This window comes from Megalopta genalis, chromosome 1, assembly GCF_051020955.1.
Source record: "Megalopta genalis isolate 19385.01 chromosome 1, iyMegGena1_principal, whole genome shotgun sequence".
Classification (NCBI taxonomy): domain Eukaryota; kingdom Metazoa; phylum Arthropoda; class Insecta; order Hymenoptera; family Halictidae; genus Megalopta; species Megalopta genalis.
In genome coordinates this window covers 8,194,774-8,208,842 of record NC_135013.1, presented here as the reverse complement: position 1 = coordinate 8,208,842, position 14,069 = coordinate 8,194,774, and the positions used below count along the sequence as shown (strand labels likewise).

Genomic DNA, 14,069 nt, shown 5'->3' with positions numbered 1-14,069 from the left:
ATTCTTACATTCTTTGAATATTCTCATTACGTTCAATTTTATCTCAAGAATGCATAAAATCCGCAGGCTAACAACACGTAGACCGCGAATTTTCATGCTCTTAAATAATAGAAGTTAGATAAAAATTTATTTCTTAACGCAAAAGCTACCATGCCGATCAAGATGATCGGTTCCATATTTTTTATATAAACATTTTTGGTATTATAGTTTTGTTTTCATAGGAAACCATTGATATAATTTTTTAAGTTCAAGCACACATTATAACAAAAATGCTAAGATGTCTAAACAAATTCGGTCTTGTAATTCTTTGACACGTGTTGTTCTATAAGAATGAATATATATATTATAATATTATAATATATATTATGTATATATAATGAATATATATTATAATATATATTATATATATATATATATATAATGAATATATATATTCTATAAGATTGAATATATTTAGACACCTTACCAGTTTTATTATAACGTGTGATTGAATTAGTGTAAAATTAAAATGCAATTAAATGCAATTAAATGTAATGAAAATGTATCAGTGCTCGATAGGTTCAATGTTAAAATACAAAATCCGTGGTCCGATGATAAAACTATTATTCCCAGCCGCCGACGAGTGTGAAATTAAATTAAAGATCCGCGCGAAACTAATTGAACTACCCATTGTTAAAAGCCGTCCGTTCGATCCGCAATATCGGAGAACATTTTCATTGACGAGTTTTCGTTCCGACAGCCTAATTCCGAGTATCGTTACTACCGAGGCGCCGCCGCGCCGACGTCATACGACTTATCGTTGCTGGCCATTGACGCCGCGCGGGTGTCATATAGCTGTCAGCAATAAACAATTGCGTCACGCTGTCTGACGAACGACGCGCTTTTTTCCTACTCCGCCGATTCGCGACGGCGAGCAGTCGATTCGCGTCGGCGAAGATTACAGTAATTTACAATAATTAATTGTCGCTCGGATTGTCCATAAAAGTGGACAATTTGGGAAGAGTGGATACGATTATTATAAAAACGATTATTATAATACGATTATATACGATATTATTATAATATAAAATATATAATATATATAATATAAATAATAATATAATATAATATATATAATATAAAAATGGACAATTTGGGAAGAGTGGATACGATTATTATAATATATAATAATATATTATATATATATAGATAGATAGATATAATATAATATAATATATATAATATAAATAATATAAAAATGGACAATTTGGGAAGAGTGGATACGATTATTATAATATATAATATATTATATATTAATATACTATATAATAATATATTATATTATAAGATATATATAATATAAAAATGGACAATTTGGGAAGTGGAGATATGATTGTATAAGCCGTGCGGCTCGTTTTTATAATAATAATCGTATCATATATTATATAATATATAATATATTATATATATAACGAATTATTATAATAACGAATATATACGATTATTATTATAAAAACAAGCCGCACAGCTTGAACAATCGTATCTCCACTTCCCAAATTGTCCATTTTTCTGCACAATTTGGGTGACAATTGGGGAGACATTACTGTATCAGTAAAATTCGACTAATGTTTCTGATTCGCGACGATGTTAAGCCTTCCATTTAATTACCTCCAACTTGGTCCACCTTCCTTTGTTTATGTGCTTTCCCTGGCCTTGTGCGCCCGCGTTCGTAGCGGCCGGATTCTGCGACTGGCTAGCGGCACCACGACAGACGCTGCCACTGTACTCGATGTCAGAATCGCCACCGCTACTAGAATCGTACCCAGATCGCGATCTAGAACCAAAACAAAGAGGACATTGATACTCGTGACGCTTGAGTTCTTGCGGAAATCATAAATGTGGTACCTCGAGTAGTAACCTTTTTTATCGTTAAGAGTAATGACGATAAGTGGGCTAACTTGTGCTGTCTGATAGAGGGATAAATTAATTAATATTGTTAATATTATCAATATATTCATGTTAGATATATTTATAATATCTATAATAATATATGTTCATAATAATAATGATATTATATATATTTATAAGAATATTTATAGTATATATTCATAATAATATTGATATTATATATATATAATAATAATAATATCTATAATATATATTCATAATATTGATATTATATATATATATATATATATATATATTTATAATAATATCTATAATATATATTCATAATAATATTGATATTATATGTATATATTTATAATAATATCTATAGTAATATATATTCATAATAATACCGATATTATACATATATATTTATAATAATATCTATAGTATATATTCACAGTAATATTGATATTATATATATATATTTATAATAATATCTACAATAATATATATTCATAATAATATTCATATTATATAGTATATTTATAATATTTTCGTAGTAAATATTAATAATATTATATTTTATATAGTACATACACATATTTCAATTATAAACAAATATAGTAAATACTAATTAAATCCCACACTGAGATCAATTTCTCCACCCTCAATCGTCCAAACAAGTTCACAAACTGTGAAACACTAAATTTCTAATCGATACACCAAACCAAATACAATTTCACAAAAATCGAAATTTGGCAAGAATATCCATCGTTGATAGCTAAAAGCTATCTCGCGTCGTTGGATTTTAATTTCCGAGTGGTATAATTGCAGCCAAAGGGGTCCGAAGTACAAACTCGACCCAAGAGACAGAGAATAAAATTGCAGGGCCAAAAACGGTCCAACAAATTTGGCAATCCACGCAGCCTGTTATTCAAAGCCCGCCTCCCACCCCCCACCACCCGGTCCGCCGGCCCACCCTCGAAAACTCATTATCGTCCGGGGCCGTCCGAAATTCGCAAGAAGATCGAATACGTGCGAATGCGTAACGGATACAGCTAGTTTTTTCGTTACAAAAGCGAGGGACGGGAAATCACGGATGGCTGGCCATCCATCCTGCGCGCGCGTTTCTTCCTCTCCTTTGTCGTAGAATCCATCGCCGCGCGCGCTCGCCACCACCCCTTTGTTCCTCCATCCCCTTGCTGGGACCAAGAGGCAATCTTGACCGCAGCCCGGCGCGAGTGTTAGTTTTTGCGGTTACAGGCGGTTTGCGCGCCGTCTTCGTTCTCAAGGACTTCCTGTCCGCTTCCTCCGCGGAATCGGTCGCGTCGTCCCCGTTTCTCGCCCCTGCGACCGCCTCTCATTGCCCCATTGTTTAAGGGCATCGGTCTTCTCCGCGAAATAAAAACGAAACGCGGACGGTCTTTTTGCACGGGGTAAAAATAATTTCCCACCGGTTTGCCTCAAGTCGAACAGTTTTTATTATCGTTGAAATTTGTGCCATTTTCTTTTTAGTGGTCCATTTTATTTATAGCGGGCCATTTAATTTGTAACGGTGCATTTCATTCAAATTGGTTCAATATTTATTGTGTTTCTTCGTGCACGATTTTTGTAAGCGATTCATTTCTGCGATATGTTGGTAAAGTAACGTTGCTAAAGCACTTTTTAATGTGAATTGGCAGGAAGGGATGAAATTAATATATTAATAATATATTGTATAATAATAATATTAGTATATTAAATATATTCTGAATTAGCAGGAAGGGATGAAATTAATATATTAATAATATATTGTATAATAATATTAGTATATTAATTAATATATTCTGAATCAGCAGGAAGGGATGAAATTAATATATTAATATATCATATAATAATAATATTAATGTATTAATTAATATATTCTGAATTAACAGAAAGGGATGAAATTAATATATTCTGAATTAACAGAAAGGGATGAAATTAATATATTCTGAATTAGCAGAAAGAGATGAAACTAATATATTACTATAATATATAATAATAATATTAATGTATTAAATAATATATCCTAAATTAGCAGGAAGGAATGAAATTAATATATTAATATATTATATAATAATAATATTAATATATTAGTTAATATATTCTGAATTAACAGAAAGAGATGAAATTAATATTACTATAATATATAATAATAATAATAATATTAATGTATTAATTAATATATCCTGAATTAGCAGGGAGGGATGAAATGAATATATTTATCTATTATATAAAAATAATATTAACGTATTAATTAATATATTCTTCCAAGCAAAAATTTTCGTAAAACTTAATTTTCACGTTATTTCCGTTAAATTACGATCTCGAAATAAACATTTACCGGACAAAATGTACGTTGAAACAAGGGATGATGCTAGACGATCCACAAGGGATTGCAAGAGACTCGTCAGGATGATCTGGTAGCAAACGTGCGAAGCACGTAGACGAAAATGTGGGACAAACGGTAGAGAGGTTGCGAAAACGTTGAACGAACGAGGGTCTTAACGGTCGTCTCTCCGGTTGACTTCTAACGCGCGCCATTCACATTCCAGCGTGGTAAACATGGCGTCTAAGTTCGCAGAATGACGTAACTCGGCCGCGATAGCCGGTTAACCCAAGATGAAACACACAGGCCTGTATTGGAAACCGCGTGTAGCACTCTCTCTCTCTCTCTCTCTCTCTCTCTCTCTCTCTCTCTCTCTCTCTCGCTCTCTTCTCTCTCTCTCTCTTCTCTCTCTCTCTCTCACTCTCTCTCTCACTCTCTTCTCTCTCTCTTACTCTCTTCTCTCCCTCCCTCTCTCTCTCTCTCTCTCTCTCTCTCTCTCTCTCTCTCTTGCGCGCCCATATATATACACACGCTGAAATTGAACGCAACGGTCCTCCGCTTATTATGTTTACTGTTTCAGCAACTTACGACCGCGTTTCCGTTCCACGGGGCCGTGTCGTCGTCGTCGTGCGTGCTGTTCAGCAAACGGCGCTCATTTAACCCTTTTGTTCCGCCAGCGACCATCGTCGTAAAGACGCCTCCTACACTACACGCCCAGCGTAGCGAAACGAGCCGCGTAATTTCCCGACTTCTTCGGAATTCGGTTACGTTTTTCAATGCATTTCCGATGCGCGGTGCAGTAATGTCTCTCTAATTGACGCTCTAATGTGCTCTCGGATTGTCCGCAAAAATGGAGAATTTTCGAAGAGGAGATACGACTGTTCGAGCCTTGTGGCTCGCTTTTTATGGTTATCGATTGTCAAGAATTATAAAAACGAGTTGCAAGGCTCGAATAATCGTATCTCCTCTTCCCAAATTGTCTATTTTTGTGCGCAATCTGAGCGTCAGTTAGGGAGACATTACTGTAATTGGAACTTCTCATCTGAAAGACTCCCTTAAGAGCGTAGAATCGTTCCAGAAAAATTGAAACTTCAAGACAGTCAACATAATCAGTAAATAAGTATAAAAATAAGACTAAGTATAATAAATTAAAATAATAGAAAATTCCGAACAGCGTAAGAACCAGAAATGTCACAATCGATACGGTTACGAAATGCTAGTGATTATAGTTTGGAGAGTAGAGTTCTCCTGACTTAAACATTATTGAAAATGTCAAGATTGTCAATTTGTCAAGACTGTTTTATACGAAAATGCGAGACGATGTAATAGCTTCAACGAATTGAAGAGAGGGACCATAAAATCGTAATTGGGACCATTTATTCTAAAATAAATGATTATTTATGCTAAATATAATACAAGTATAAAGGAGGTATAACAGAGCATTAATTTGATATTTTATTCAATTTCAACCTTGACATAACTTCCCGGTTTGTCTTTACAGTTACGAATTGTCAACAATTACAAAAACGAGCCGCAAGGCTCGAATTTATCGCATCTCCTCTCCCACAAATTGTCCATTTTTGTGCACAATTTCGGCGTCAATTAGGGAGACATTACTGTACATGTATCCTGATCTTCGGCAGACTGCAGTTCTCGCTTTCGATTTTTAAGCGCACCGTTGGCCGACTCGAACGGCAATTTTTGTAACGGTGCAATAGTTGATCGTCGAAGGATATCATGGTCGGAGTTTCATCCTGTGCAAACTTTATTTTATCGTTTTATCTGCCGGAAGCTTTATTATATCTCGCAAGGCGGTTGCTTTCGACGATTCCGCGGCGGCCTTGGCTAGATCTGTTGCGTTTTGTTTAAATATTTCTATTATATTTATTCTTTTGTTGTGTTTTAATGCATTTGCTTCGGATTAAGGAACATCTTCTCGACGAATCTAATGTTAATAGTTAACTCTTTGCGCGCTTTATGCGAATTTATTACGCGGAAGAAAGCATTTTTATTGTCGAGATAGTATTAACCCTTTGCACTCGGTTGGCGACTCTGAGGCACCGCTAAAATTTTTTACACATCACGTTCTAAGGTTATTTTTATATCGACAAAGTTTAGATTTAAAAGATTGTTAAAAATGTAACCGTTGCGTGAGTCACAACACTCGATTTCGTAAAATGCACTTCGTCATGTAAAATGTGTCGGGAAAAATTATTTTAGATTTACAGTTAAAATAGCTTCGAGTGCAAAGGGTTAATAGCACTTTTGGTTTAGTTTCGCTGTAATAAATTTTCTAATCTGCGAAAGAAAATTGTCTCCGAATCGAATGCTCGAAAAACAAGAAGCAAATAATATAAAATTGCGTGAAGACCCAGCGGCGCAAGTATTCACAGATAATTGTTCGAACTGCTATGTTTAAAAAAAAAAATTTTAGCAAATCACGTTGTCCAAGATTATTATTATTATTTTATTTTATTTTTCTTCTTCTTATTATTATTATTTTTAGATGAAACACGAATGAAATAATTTCTGATCTCGACTAATTTCGGCTCGCGACGAATTCCCGTCTCCATTGTCATTTCTAAAATTCGTCGACCAAATACTTTTTGTCTTTCCTGTGCGGATAATTCGCGTGTAACCAAAAGATACGGATATATTTGCCTACTTCAGTATTCATAGCCAATATCATCGAGCCGGCAAGTGCTTGCACGAGGTGATAAATGAAATGGTCTGCAAACCGTTAGGGTAGATATAGTACTCTAGTTAACGCTTTGACCGCCGCGTCGCCGCCCATGCGAGTGCGACGGAATGCATTTACTCGGATTCGAAAATTAGTTTCTAACCCTGATCTATTAGAATCTCCAAATTTTCTTGGTGTTTAATTTTTTTAAATTTATTTTATTAATTTTAATTTATCAATTTTAATTTAATTTAATTGAATTCATCGAATCAACTTCAGTTTCGTGAAATTTCTTGAGATTACTAATTTTCTTAGTATTTAATTTTTTTAAATTTATTTTATTAATTTCAATCTATCAATTTTAATTTAATTTAAACAAATTCATCGAATCAACTTCAGTTTCGTGAAATTTCTTGAGATTACTAATTTTCTTAGTATTTAAATTTTTTTAATTTATTCTATTAATTTCAATTTATCAATTTTAATTTAATTAAATCAAATTCATCGAATCAACTTCAGTTTCGTGAAATTTCTTGAGATTACTAATTTTCTTAGTATTTAATTTTTTTAAATTTATTTTATTAATTTCAATTTATCAATTTTAATTTAATGAAATCAAATTCATCGAATCAGCTGCAATTTCATGAAATTTCTTGAGATTACTAATTTTCTTAGTATTTAAATTTTTTTAATTTATTCTATTAATTTCAATTTATCAATTTTAATTTAATTAAATCAAATTCATCGAATCAACTTCAGTTTCGTGAAATTTCTTGAGATTACTAATTTTCTTAGTATTTAATTGTTTTAAATTTATTTTATTAATTTCAATTTATCAATTTTAATTTAATTAAATCAAATTCATCGAATCAACTGCAATTTCATAAAATTTCTTGAGATTACTAATTTTCTTGGTATTTAATTGTTTTAAATTTATTCTATTAATTTCAATTTATCCATTTTAATTTAATTAAATCAAATTCATCGAATCAGCTGCAATTTCATGAAATTTCTTGAGGTTACAGACAGTCAAAGTGTTAATAAAAAAAAAGAAGCTAGACCATTTTCGGCGATCTACGCGCAGAGTCCGAAGCATCGTTGGCCTGGCAACAGGATTTCAACGGAGATTGCCGTTTATCCTTGAATCGGTAATGAAACGCTCTTAATTGACCGATCGGCCGGGTAACGGGCTTATCCTTAAGGATCTCGGCCGGCTCTAGGTCAAACGGTGGAACAATTGCGACGACGCCTGTATCCTCGGCACGGGCGCAAGAAATAATGGAGGACCCGATAAGGTTCACCGGCCATCTGCGTCTCGCATATGTTTGCGCGGGTCTCGTGTTCACGTACTTGCTCGTGGTGGTATCCTGGCAAACGCTATCGTTTCATAACCTCCCATTGTACCACGTTGCGAGACACACACCATAGGGCCACCTTCCTCTCTCGGTACACGCAGCTGTTTTGGGGGTGAAGGAAAGAGAGAGAGAGAGAGAAAGGAGGGCAAACGCGAGGGTGAAAAATGCTTCTGCGAGCACGAGGGGTATCACAAATTGGCCTCGCATCGTTACAATTCGGATAACTATACCGCCGATTTACACGGAAATCTATCAGAAAAATTGTAATTAATAGATTACGGACTTTTATGCAAAATAAAAATTGTCCAAGTTGATTTTCAGGAACGTGAGTCAGATAATAGTGCCTTTGCTCTTCTAATAATTTCAACGAATGTCACGTAAAAATATTCTATAAATATTGGGAGACTAATATAAAATAATATAGGAGGAAGAAATAAGGAGGAAAATAAGGAGGAAATATAGGAGACACCATAGGTACACGCAGCTGTTTTGGGGGTGAAGGAAAGAGAGAGAGAGAGAAAGGAGGGCAAACGCGAGGGTGAAAAATGCTTCTGCGAGCACGAGGGGTATCACAAATTAGCCTCGCATCGTTACAGTTCTTCCGAACGCGTTCGAATAACTATACCGCCGATTTACACGCAAATCTATCAGAAAAATTGTAATCAATAGATTACGGACGTTTTTATGCAAAATAAAAATTGTCCAAGTTGATTTTAAGGAACGTGAGACAGATAACAATGCCTTTGCTCTTCTAATAATATCAACGAATGTTACGTAAAAATATTCTATATAAATAATAATGAAAAATATTCTGAAATTCTTCTACAGTTTCGTATTTGACTTGTTGTTAGTAATTTTTCTCAAAATTGCACGAAGTTTCGCTAACGCACGAGTGAAATAAAAAGCGAAACCAGTCTCCGCACTCCGCAATTTTTCTATCATTTTTGTATGCTAAATCTATTCGATTCGATTCGATTTCACGTGTGGTTGAATTCGAAATGTGCGTCCTTTTGGAAAAGGTTAGCAGGAAATGGTGACCTCGAGATTTTTTTTGTTGCTACTCAATGCAGGCATGGCTGGCAATCGTGCATGTTTTTGCGCCGCCTAGCGACTCTCTCTCTCTCTCTCTCTCTCTCTCTCTCTCTCTTATGTTTATTTATTTCTTCTCTATATTCTCAATATTCAAATATACTACTTGTATTATATTTAGCATAAATAATAATTTATATTAGAATAAATGGTCCCAATTACGATCTTATGGTCCCTCTCTTCAATTCGTTGAAACTATTATATCGTCTCGCATTTTCGTATAAAAGTCTTGACAAATTGACAATCTTGACATTTTCAATAATGTTTAAGTCAGGAGAACTCTACTCTCCAAACTATTATCACTAGCATTTCGTAACCGTATCGATTGTGACATTTCTGGTTCTTACACTGTTCGGAATTTTCTATTATTTTGATTTATTATACTTAGTCTTATTCTTATACTTATTTACTGATTATGTTGACTGCTTTGAAGTTTCGATTTTTATGGAATGATTCTACGCTCTTAAGGGAGGCTTTCAGATGAGAAGTTCCAATTACAGTAATGTCTCCCTAACTGACGCTCAGATTGTGCACAAAAAGTGACAATTTGGGAAGAGGAGATACGATTATTCGAGCCTTGCGGCTCGTTCTTATAGTTAACGATTGCCAAAAACTATAAAAACGAGACGCGAGCTCGAATAATTGGTTCTCTTAAAGCTCCTCTTAATAAGGCTCCTAATTAGGCTCCTCTTCCCAAATTGTCCATTTTTGTTTGCAAGCTGAAGGAAAATTAGGAAGAATTTACTGTATTTTTAATACAAGTGTTTGACGAAGCGTCTCATCCAAGATATTACAGTGGAATACACTTATTTCTCCCTAATTCGCGCTCAGATTGCGCAGAAAAATGGACAATTTGGGAAGAGGAGATACGATTATTCGAGCCTTGCGGCTCGTTCTTATAGTTAACGATTGCCAAAAACTATAAAAACGAGACGCGAGCTCGAATAATTGGTTCTCTTAAAGCTCCTCTTAATAAGGCTCCTAATTAGGCTCCTCTTCCAAATTGTCCATTTTTGTTTGCAAGCTGAAGGAAAATTAGGAAGAATTTACTGTATTTTTAATACAAGTGTTTGACGAAGCGTCTCATCCAAGATATTACAGTGGAATACACTTATTTCTCCCTAATTCGCGCTCAGATTGCGCACAAAAATGGACAATTTGGGAAGAGGAGATACGATTATTCAAGCTTTGCAGCTCGTTTTTATAGTTAACGATTGCCAAAAACTATAAAGATGAGATGCGAGCTCGAATAATTGTTCTCTTAAAGCTCCTCTTGATAAGGCTCCTAATTAGGCTCCTCTTCCCAAATTGTCCATTTTTGTTTGCAAGCTGAAGGAAAATTAGGAAGAATTTACTGTATTTTTAATACAAGTGTTTGACGAAGCGTCCAATCCAAGATATTACAGTGGAATACACTTATTTCTCCCTAATTCGCGCTCAGATTGCGCACAAAAATGGACAATTTGGGAAGAGAAGATACGATTATTCGAGCCTTGCAGCTCCTTTTCATAGTCGTTGACAATTCCTAACTATAACAAATGAACCGCGAGGATCGAATAATCGTATCTCTTTTCCCTAAATTGTCCATTTTTGTCCATTACTGCAACTGGTTAACAAAAAGAAAAAGAAACTTTTGTATCATCCTATACGTCAAGAAAAGCACGATCGAGGACAGCTGAAATGATTCTTCGGCACAAGATCGCTCGATTTCGGAGTCCTGGATCCAACTCGCCGCGGCGATGAACGGCGGCAAACGTCGAACGGTTTTCGCTCTCTCGATCATCGTGCAACGCGGTATCTCGGAAATTTTCGAGGAAGAGATAAGAGCACGGTGTCGGCGCGTATCGCGAAATTGTCGGGAGCAGGGCACGGCGGGTTTCCATCATTGCAGCTGTTTTGCGGAAAGGAACGTTTTATTAGCCGCGGGGACGGAGGACGCGCCCTGTAATTGGCCGTCTAATTGGTCGAAGCCTAGCAATGCAATCTTCGACGGGCAACACATTGGTTTTCTGCAGGTGCACATATGTTTACGTTCACGGCCGCGGACAAGCCGGGAATACGTTATGAAGCGCGCGCTCGCGAGGGAATGTTAGGAGCTGAACGGGGAGTGCCTTGTTCGGGCGGAATGTCTCTCGCGCGCACGAGAAGCGTTCCGCGGTGAAAAAAACGTGGCCACCGCGGTACTCGTGACGCTATGCGAGGAACAAACGCTGCTATATACCTCGCGTCCCTTGATTATCTTGTAGCCATTCAAGCTTCATTCAATTACAACGCGAGTTTTTCGCTCGCTCTTCCCAAGCTTCGCGTCGCGTCACAGTAAATTTACGAACGAAAGGGTACAAATAATAATAATAATAATAATAGTAATAATAATAATATAATGATATTAATAATAATAATAATAAAATAATAATAATAATAATACTAATACTAATAATAATAATATTAATAATTAAATAATACTAATAATAATATTAATAATAATTAAATAATAATAATTAAATAATAATAATAATAATAATAATAATAATAATAATAATAATAATAATAATAATAAGATCGCGGATCTTTCTACAGCATATGCAATTTTGTTTTTATACGATTCTGATTTAACATGCTCTAGAAAAATAAATTCTATTTTCTTATCGCGTGTTATCGTTCGATTTAACGCGGTTGAAGAAGTTATGTCATTTACATCTTAAGGACAATTATTTTCATTAATCGTAAGCTTCTGGATACAATTGGGACAATATTTTCGTTTTTGCTATGTATGTGCACGATGTCTTTTTTGTACGCGGTAATTTTTACAGGGTACTTTAGAGCATATTTTACAGGATAGTTTACAGCATATTTTACAGGGTACTTTACAGCATATTTTACAACATATTTTACACTATTTTATATATATATATATTATATATTATTTTTATTATATATATATATATATATATATATATATATTATATTATATATTATATATTATGTATTATATTATATATTATATTATATATTACTTTTATTATATATTTTATATATATATATATATATATATATATATATATATATATGTTTACAACATATTTTACAGCATATTTTGCGGTATATTTCATAAAATATTTTACACGATATCTTTTTATACATTTTTTTTTTAGAACGTATCTACCACGTAAAAACATAATTTAGTGTATTATCAAATTCTTCTTTCGTTCTCATTGTTCTGCGTTTCGTTTATCCGATTTTTCTATGAATGCATAAAATCCACATTTCTTTTTTTCTAACAATAATATTACATATTATTTGAAGTATTTTTCTATTCACCGATGTCAACAATTTTTAACGCGTTCCAACAGTTCGCGAAACTACGAATGTCCGTGCAAAATTTGTCTGATTCTGCTGTAAACAGCGCAAGTGAAATGTGTTTCTTCTTTTCGGGGCTGGTCGAATTGTTAATAATTCAGAATACGTTCGAATAAAATTATCTTTATATTATATATATATATATATATATATATATATATATATATATTATATTATATTATATAATTCTTTATCTTTATATTATATATATATATATTATATTTATATTATATATTATATTATATTATATAATTCTTTATCTTTATATTATATATATATATATATTATATTTATATTATATATTATATATATTATATTTATATTATATATGTTATCTTTATATTATATATTATATATCTATATATTATATTATACCTTTGTATTATTATCTCACATAATCGTGAGATGGGTGTGTATGTGTGTATGTGTATGTGTGTATGCGTGTGCGTGGACATTCTAAGGGAGAGATTCGTTCGCACAATCCGGCACAATTTAAACCTTGAGAATTCCGACCAGCTCCTAGAGACAAGAGCTCGGTGTCCAATCGCGGTATATCTGTTACCGAAGCTTTCGTGAGAAGACCTTGCGTTAGAGATTCCGTTGGATTCAGGTACCAGAAGAGAGTTTCAAAGGCAAGTCGAACGAGTCTTTTATGCTCGAAGGATATATATGTTTTTTAAGTTCTGCATCGTTATCGGTTTAGTTCCTATCACGATCGTCGGTCGATTTTATAGATCGAGTGGAAACGTTAAAAAAATTTTTCACAATTTTAAGATATAGACTCTTAACGAGCGAGCCTTTTAATTTTTGAGACCTGTTTATTACCGTTGACATAACTGGCTCCTGTCGGTTTCAAATTAGCGGCCATGAGAGAGAGAGAGAAAGAAAGAGAGAGAGAAAGAGAGAGAGGAAGAGAGAGAGAAAGAGAGAAAGAGAGAGAGAGAAAGAGAGAGAAATAAAGAGAGAGAGAGAGAAAAATAAAGAGAGAGACAGAGAAATAAAGAGAGAGAAATAAAGAGAGAGAGAGAGAAATAAAGAGGGAGAGAAATAAAGAGAGGGAGAGAAATAAAGAGAGAGAGAGAGAGAGAGAGAGAGAGAGAGAGAGAAATAAAGAGGGAGAGAAATAAAGAGGGAGAGAAATAAAGAGAGAGAGAAATAAAGAGAGAGAGAGAGAGAAATAAAGAGAGAGAGAGAGAAATAAAGAGAGAGAGAGAAATAAAAAGAGAGAGAGAAATAAAAAGAGAGAGAGAAATAGAGAGAAAGAGAAATAAAGAGAGAGAGAAAGAAAGAGAGAGAGAAAGAGAGAAAGAGAGAGATACACAGAGAGAGGAGGGAAGACAGAGAGCGAGAGAGAATGAGACAGCGCGAG

General features: G+C 34.1%; 1 protein-coding gene across 2 annotated transcripts in view; it reads right to left on the bottom strand.

Annotated features, from left to right (window-relative positions):
- The window catches only part of Myb (proto-oncogene like protein Myb), a 116,655-nt gene that overhangs the window by 20,751 nt on the left and 81,835 nt on the right, over positions 1 to 14,069 (bottom strand). For both annotated transcript variants that reach the window (XM_033484437.2, XM_033484436.2), the window contains exon 2: positions 1,648 to 1,813. In XM_033484437.2, the coding sequence (XP_033340328.1) occupies positions 1,648 to 1,813 (166 nt within the window). The remainder of the gene's footprint in view (positions 1 to 1,647; positions 1,814 to 14,069) is intronic.